The sequence below is a fragment of the Halyomorpha halys genome, unplaced genomic scaffold (assembly GCF_000696795.3).
Source record: "Halyomorpha halys isolate HHAL.00 unplaced genomic scaffold, Hhal_1.1 Scaffold410.1, whole genome shotgun sequence".
NCBI lineage: Eukaryota > Metazoa > Arthropoda > Insecta > Hemiptera > Pentatomidae > Halyomorpha > Halyomorpha halys.
In genome coordinates this window covers 438,434-446,529 of record NW_027111460.1, presented here as the reverse complement: position 1 = coordinate 446,529, position 8,096 = coordinate 438,434, and the positions used below count along the sequence as shown (strand labels likewise).

Sequence of the window (8,096 nt, the reverse complement as noted above, 5' to 3'; positions counted from 1 at the left end):
TCGGGCGCACTAATCTCTCAGATTAAAAACACTCTAACGATGTCAGTGACCATACTGAAAAAAAAATGCCGCCACCCCAACAGTGGTGGGAGGGGAGCGGGAAGATACTGCGCAGGTCCGCCCTCTACTGTGAAGCACAGAGATTTGCCACAACAAAACAGTGACACCATATCTCACAGATTAGTTGCGCCCGACGGAAGGTTAAATAGGGCTACTCACAATCCTATACTTATAACATTCAACATGGTAAAACATTTTACATTTAACACAATATCATGAATACCCCTAGTGTATCCATTCCACGTGGATTCGATTAGAATAGTTTGGAAGTGAGGGGCCTCCTCGTGATGATTGTACAAAGAAAATAGAAAAATAAGTTCAGTTATAGTTGAAAGATAAAAGTAAATAATATAATACAGTCGGAAGTCGAAAAAGTAGTAGGGGAGGGGGAAGAGGTGCAAATTTCTAGTCTTGCCTATGTGATTACCAAATAATGTTGTTTTTCCCGATCCCTCCAAAATAGAAAAACATTAAATTAATAGGTTGCATTACGAATGGTTACATTATACAAATTGAATATTAACTTTTTCTACCAAGGGTACTTGAAGGTAAACGGTAAACCGACGCCGCTTGCAGTTTTCATGCTGCTTAGACTTAACCACCTGAAGGCAATGGCGGTCCATATTTACACTTACTATATAGTACAAGAGCCGGGAAGAAAAAAAGGCAGTTATCTCACCCCAATTTTTGATTACTTTAATGAAAACTAGGAATAATTAATAGTCAAAATTGATGAGTCTGCCAAGTATAGGTAGGGGGAATAAAAAATGGCGGCTGTTTCAAAACCTTAAAAAAACACTAATTTTTCATTCGGAGCTCTATATCTTAAAAACTAACAACAATACCAGAAAACCTAACAGCACATTATTTAAAGAAGAGTAAATTTGCTGAAATGTTAGCCTTAAAAGAGCTATTTACGTCCAATAGTTCTAGAGATATAGCTTTTTAAAAAGCAAAATTTCTTAAAAATCTACTGAAAGATTAGTAGTTAGTTAATTTATTTCGAGAATTCTATACCTCAGGAACTATGTGACATACTGATTTCTATTAGCACTCAAATTAAAGCTAGTTTAATGGACTATAAAGAGGTTTATAAACTTTACCTTCGTAGGAATAGTAGTTTTCATGATATTTGCTATGATAAATTGATTTATAGTTGTTCGGACAATAAGTTTGATTTATGAAAAACTTCATTTCAGAAACCATTGGACGTACAGATGTCTGCCAGCGCTCAAATTAAAGCTAGTTAAATTTACTACAAAATAGTTAATTATGTTTATCTTTGTAGAAGTAGTAGTTTTTAGGATATTTGACAAAATAAACTCACAAAATGTTAATTTCTAGTTGTTTGTAGAAAATGTTGGATTTTTGAAAAGATATATCTCTAGATCCATAAGACGCACATATGTCTGCCGACACTCAAATAAAGGAAATTTAACTTACTATAAAGTAGTTTATGACACTTATCTTCGTAGGAGTAGTAGTTTTTATGATATTCACATATGAATATAAATTTGGCAAATGAAAATTTGTCCGAACAACTATAAATCAATTTATTTTAGCAAATATCATGTAAACTATTATTCCTACGAAGATAAACATCATAAATTACTTTATAGCTGATTATACTAGCTTTAATTTGAGTGCTAATAGACATCTGAACGTCAAATGGCTTTTGAGATATAAATTTTTCAAAATAAATTCACTAACTACTGATCTTTCAGTAAGTCCCGTACCACATTTTTATGTAATGTTGCTTTTTAAAAAGCTTTATCTCAAAAACTATTCAACGTAAATAACTCTGTTAGGGCTCATATTTCAGTAAATTTACTCTTCTTTAAATGACGTTCTCTTAGGTTTTCTTGTGTTGTTGCTACTTTTTAGAGCATAGAGCTTCCAATAAAAAATTAGTTTTTTTTCGCTTTGAAACAGCCGCTATTTTTTATTCCCCCTACCTATACTTGGCAGACTCATCAATTTTGACTATTAATTATACATAATTTTTATTAAAGTAATAAAAAATTGCCTTTTTTCTCCTCTTGGGCTCTTGTACTAATATATTCCGAGGAGATGGTTGGGGGGTTGCGGTCAAAATAAAACCAAATAAGTTGAAGTAACTTATTTAATCGTACCAACGTTTAAGGCCAGAATTTCTAGCCTTGATCAGGGCTAAAAACAGAACATGATAACCAATGAATACAGAAAATAAAATATTTATTTTTATTTTTATTTTTAGTGATTTATCTTTAATTTCTGTATTCATTGGTTGTTATCTTGTTCTGTTCTTACACCTGATGAAGGCTAGAAATTCTGGCCAAAACGTAGGCATGATTAAATAAGTTACTTTAACTTATTTGTGTTTTATTTTGACCGCACCCCCCAACCATCTTCTCGTATAAGTCATCCACGGTCAACTGTCTCTCATGATTACTATATATTCCATATGTAGGTAAGGGAAAGTCAACATTAAATAAAGAAAATTTATTCATAAACCGTCAAATATATATGTAATAGTTTATTATGACATTATAAACTCTCAGCTACAGCTTTGTTGAGATTTTTCGGGATTTCAGTATTTTTGACAGAGTGAAGGTTCTGTTCGCTCCTATACGCTGATCTATATCAGTCCGTTGATTATTTATTGATGATCAATAACCACTTGAACAAGTTAAGAAACATATTCACAAAAATTACAGACACAAGTAACCAACCAACTAAGTAAATATAGAACTTAAAAGAAAGGTCACAAAGCATTTCAATCAAAAAATATTTCTCATTACCGCCACTAGTAGTGCTCGAGGGCACCTGTCATCTACACAAGTATCATTTTTCTTTTAATCCACAGAACTCCAGCCCAGAAGAAAGTGCATCCTATCCAGCGCGACTCCTAATGTCTTGGTTCGAACCGATGATATACAAAGGATTGAAGAGGCCCTTGGTACAGAGCGATATCTGGCCTGTAAGTTACCAAGATGCTGCTGCTCAAATCTATAACCACTTCAACAAATTCTGGTTGGCAGAACGGAGAAAAAAAAATAAGTGAGTGGCAACTTGTAGCAACAACTGACAATTAACTTAACCAGTAGATTGACTATCTAATCACAATTGAAAGAGTTACTACAAAGCTGTGTACATTTTAGTGTGTTAATGGACATTTTAAAGCTGTTATTAGCATAATATAATTGACATTGCATTATATTGACTAAGTCGCTCCTTTCATTCTTTGAACTTAATTGCAAAACAAAATTTATATTTATTATCATTTTCAGATCTTTTTTTTTTTTTTTCTTTTTCGACCAAGACTCTCATTGAAGTCTTTTACCCCTAACCATGGTTAGGCTGTATAGGACCTAAACATGGTTGGGGGTCAAGTTTTTCATTTTATGGGACCACCACTTAATAAAAAAAGCAACGTTCCAGGCCAGATTCAAATCGGCACTGCCAGCAGATCTTAGAATGATAAGACTGTTCCTATCCAACTGAGCTACGGACGGCCAATTTTCAGATCTTCTAGTGATAATGTGGGAGTTTTTAATTAATATAATGATTGTTAATGCACTCGAACATATAGTAATTCTGTGGCTTCTTGGAGTTTTGATTGCTCCCTTAACTGTCCTGACTATATGACAACAACCATTCTGTCAAACAAAAATTCTGAGAACTCACTTTACTTTCAGGATTGATTGTAAAAAAAAATTGTCCTGGGTTAGTCTTCTATCACTATTTCTAAGAATCCCTATTTTTACATTATTATATTTGTATATCCATAATTGTAAATCCAAAAAAATGAAAAATTATTTTTATCTAATAAATGATTTTGGATTATTCTTATTTATTTTTTTATATCTTTAGTATAATGCTAGTAGAGCAGTATTTGAAAACATTTACTTATACTGAGCTAAATTATAACTCTTGCTAAAATGAGGAATCACTGTGGATTAAAGAAAAACATGATTAAGAATGCTTAAATTATCCTTTATGACTAAAAATAGATTATAATAAATGTACGAGTTGGAATTTTGAAACAAACATTTATTTACATAAAAAATAAAATCAGATATTAATGATAAATACAAGATCGAAGATTTCTTCTACTTACTGAGGGTGTTATTGCAAGTTATTATTGGGTACAATCCCTGGTTTATCTGCGGATACAAACAAAATTAAATAAATTCTGCTTTAGCAAACTTTACAATTATTCACTATAGATTCCTTTTAGCACTATCTTATATTTTAGGGATGAAAACTAACACTCCACTTGTCCCTGGCAACACAATTTATCCTTTCACAAATATAAAATTCTTGTAGTCTTTCTGATGCTGGAACTTAACTTAGAGTTTTTTCTAGTTTTCTTGTATTTTTTTTTCGTACCCTCTAAAACAGAAAAAACAACAAATTAGTGCTTCATTATGTGAAAAAAGGAATAAATCGTGTTGGGTATTACCTTTTACTACCTTTGGTATTCTAAGGTTACCTGTAATATTTATTTATTAATTGTGAAATGTTCATTTTAAATGGTCCTATTATTAAATAAAGATAACATAGTACAACAGATATAGGTGGTGCTCCTAGGCGGGAAATCTGAAGCTCTTAGTTCTGCCCAGCGCTCATAGGTAGCGTTACTATGCAGGCACTGTGGTTTTTAAGATATAGTCAAAAAGTCAAGGAGTGAATAGTAGTACTGATGACAGATACATACAGACCTGTTTTATCATATAAATTAAACTTTACAATGAGAGCCTATTAAACCAAATCTTAACTGATGACAAAAATAAATCTCTTAAAACACTAGAAGTGTAAATCTATATTGCAGTGAAATTATTATGAATATTTATTTCTTTCAGAAGAGATCCTGATGAATCATTAAAATTCACTAAAGAAGCTAATGGAATTGATTTTGTGAAAGGGCGCAAAGAAACCAAACCTAAAAAGCAGGCTTCGATTCTCCCTACTTTAATTAAAGCATTTGGAGGGCCCTTTGTTTTCGCTACATTTCTGCAGATCATTGAAGTATTCTTGGGATTTGTAAGTCCAAAACTTCTAAAGTGAGTAGTTTATTTTATTTTTTATATATTTATTCCATTCAGTTATCATAAGATCACCTATCTTAATGCTCAAGTATTCACTTTCAACAACTTTCAGTATGAATAATTATTTATATTTCTTTCATAAAGTAGTTGAAACACATATTAATCTATTTATTATAACCTAAATAATTCATACAACAATGAAAATCTGTAGATCTGGAAATTTCCTAAACAAAGCGTTAACTAACATAAATTCCTAGGTTTTTCTTTTTTCTTTTGAGATCCTTAATTTATATTTTCAATTAGGGCACTTGACCCTGAAATTTTTAAATTCTTGTTTTCTAGGTTTATTATTACCTTTGTGTCAAGTGATGAGCCGATGTGGCATGGATATTTTTATGCTTTTATGATGCTCTGCATAGGAATTATAATACCTATATTCCGTTTCAACTTAAGCTTGATGATGATGAAAGCAGGATTGTGCACGAGGACTGCTTTAATATCTGCTATTTACAGAAAGGTATTATTATTAAACATTAAGAGTATTTAAATTTATCTTATGTGTTAAGTAATAAGAACTTTTATAGTTACATACTTTCATTGAATTCTTTAATAATGGGTATTAAAAATAGTAATAAACTCTTTATTTATTCTGAGCAAGCCCCTTTGGAATAAAATTAGAAAAAACAGTGGTGAAGCTTGATAGAGTAAAAGAAAATATGTATAAAAAACTTTACTAATTATAAAACAATAAATTGTTTTTTAAGTATAGTTGAAAATATTAGGTATCAGGTAATTTCTAATTTTAATACAAACTTATTGATTTTTTGTTTTTTAATTAGCAAAAGCACATATTTAGTTAGTAGTATTGGTAGTGGTATTTGGTGGGGGAACAAGAACGGCAAGTGGGCCTAGTGGTCCTTTTTACCAACCCCTGGCGGCTACGTGAGTCCCTTTTGCTGCCGCGTACTAACCAAGATGGGAATTGAACCCACAACGTTCTGAATCCGTGCACTCTGGGACCTACGCCAAAACCAGCACTGCCATCACGTCCTTCATATTTAGTTAGGTCGTTTAAGTATTGCAAAGAAAATAATAGTAAACTAAAATGCAAACCACAACAAAACCTAAGGTAGCACAGTTTGAATACACAAAACTTTGGCTTTACACGGTCTATGTGTGTATTATGGGTTCTCGTACCAACTTAAGAGGTGAGATAATCTACATCAGAAGGTCTCGACAATGCATGTTCAATTAGGACACATCTGCTGGACAGGGAGTGAATTGACAGGATGAAAGGCAAGTTCTAGGTATTTACTGCAGGTCCTTGCAGGAACAGAAATTTCATTCCGTAAGGTATTCGCTTACGGTTGCAGTCATACAGGTATGCTCTGTAGGACGATAGGACAAAGGGAATAGAAGATGTTCCTCTTCCATCATGGTTTGAATATGTTGGTTACCTATAGAAAATCTGACTGAAAATAGGACAAAAATGAAACATTATCAGTTTTTCTTAAAAAGTGCCCATTTCTTATTTTTTCTTCATTGAGGACCTGTGCAGTCCCAGGAATGGGAATGTCAAGATTCATTTCTTGGGGCTGCCACAAAAAAAATATTGACTACCCCGGTGGGAATCAAACCCATAATATTCTAAACCAAGCACTCTGGGCCCCTTGCCCAAATTTTTATCCTTTATTATATTTATGTTTATTAGAGTATTAATAATAAAATTTGAAGCTTTTCATTTCATTTATATAACTGATTTTGCAAGGTACACAAAATCCTTTGATCGAGATATCTAAAGATCAAAATATTGTAAAATTTGGATTCAATTTTCAATATAGAGTAATTTTTTTTCTCATAAATTTACCAGATATATTGTATGTACAAGTTTTATAAACAGATTTATTTATTTATATGGTTTTTTTGTCATTTTCAGTCTCTTAAATTATCAAATGCAGCAAGAAGGGAAACTACCTTGGGAGAAATTGTCAATTTGATGGCTGTTGATTCTAATACAATATTTGGTGCAATAACCTTCTTAAATTATTTGCTCCTCGCCCCTTTGCAAATAGTATTAGCTTCGTTTTTCCTCTGGCAAGAATTAGGTTTGTACATTAGTTGCATACATAATATGTTAGTACATTCAAGAACATAATTTAAATTTTGGTAAAATATCATATTTTTTATTTCTATCATTCTTTTCCAAAAAAAAATATTGAGTATTCTGTAAATAGAAATATTATTAAGATTGCTAATTAAAAGCTGAAATGCTGATATGTGTAATTCTGTTGAGGTACTATGTATAATTAGTCCTAGCAAAAATTTACGAGGAAAGGCACTCTATATCAGAAGGCCTCAACAAAACATGTTTTTCGGATGAAAACTCCACTCCATAAGGTATTTGCTTACGGTTGTGTAGGGGATGGCAAGTCCTTAGGGTATTTGCTTTAGGTCCTTGCAGAAATATTTGCTTATAGTCGAGAGGGCAGGTATTCACTGTAGATCCTGATGACAGGACAGAGATGGCCAAGGAGTGTTTGTCCCCAGTTACACTCTGATAGGTAAAGAAAAGAAGAAAGATTCAGAGGAGGCAGAGAGAAATAATAATATTATCAAATTAAAATTTAGAAAATCTGTGCCACTACAAACCACACACAAGGGTTATTGGTGCTGAACTTTGTAAGGAAGTTCTGAGACCAACGGTTGTGCCAGGAGGTGATTTAGACAGAATCGCACTCGACTGCCAGACTTTTACCCAATTAAGTGTACCCACTTTTTGAGGCTGTGTAGACCCTGGAGAGTTCCTGAACATTTCCAAAAATAAATGCATAATTACTCATTGCTTCCCTAAAGTGGTAAATTTGTGAGACAGATTAAGGTCAGTTGCTACGATCCTTCTGGGCTCAAAAACACCGAGAGAAGTTAGATATAATACATTAGCTTTTAATCGGTCTGAAGAATCTATTGTAATCTTTATTAATTCAAATAATTCATTTAGAAATATTA

General features: G+C 32.4%; 1 protein-coding gene across 1 annotated transcript in view; it reads left to right on the top strand.

Annotated features, from left to right (window-relative positions):
• LOC106682388 (multidrug resistance-associated protein 1) overlaps window positions 1-8,096 on the top strand; it is a 44,481-nt gene that overhangs the window by 14,899 nt on the left and 21,486 nt on the right. The window contains exons 7-10 of the mRNA XM_014423202.3: window positions 2,906-3,099; window positions 4,905-5,105; window positions 5,433-5,607; window positions 7,027-7,195. Of these exons, the coding sequence (XP_014278688.1) occupies window positions 2,906-3,099; window positions 4,905-5,105; window positions 5,433-5,607; window positions 7,027-7,195 (739 nt within the window). The remainder of the gene's footprint in view (window positions 1-2,905; window positions 3,100-4,904; window positions 5,106-5,432; window positions 5,608-7,026; window positions 7,196-8,096) is intronic.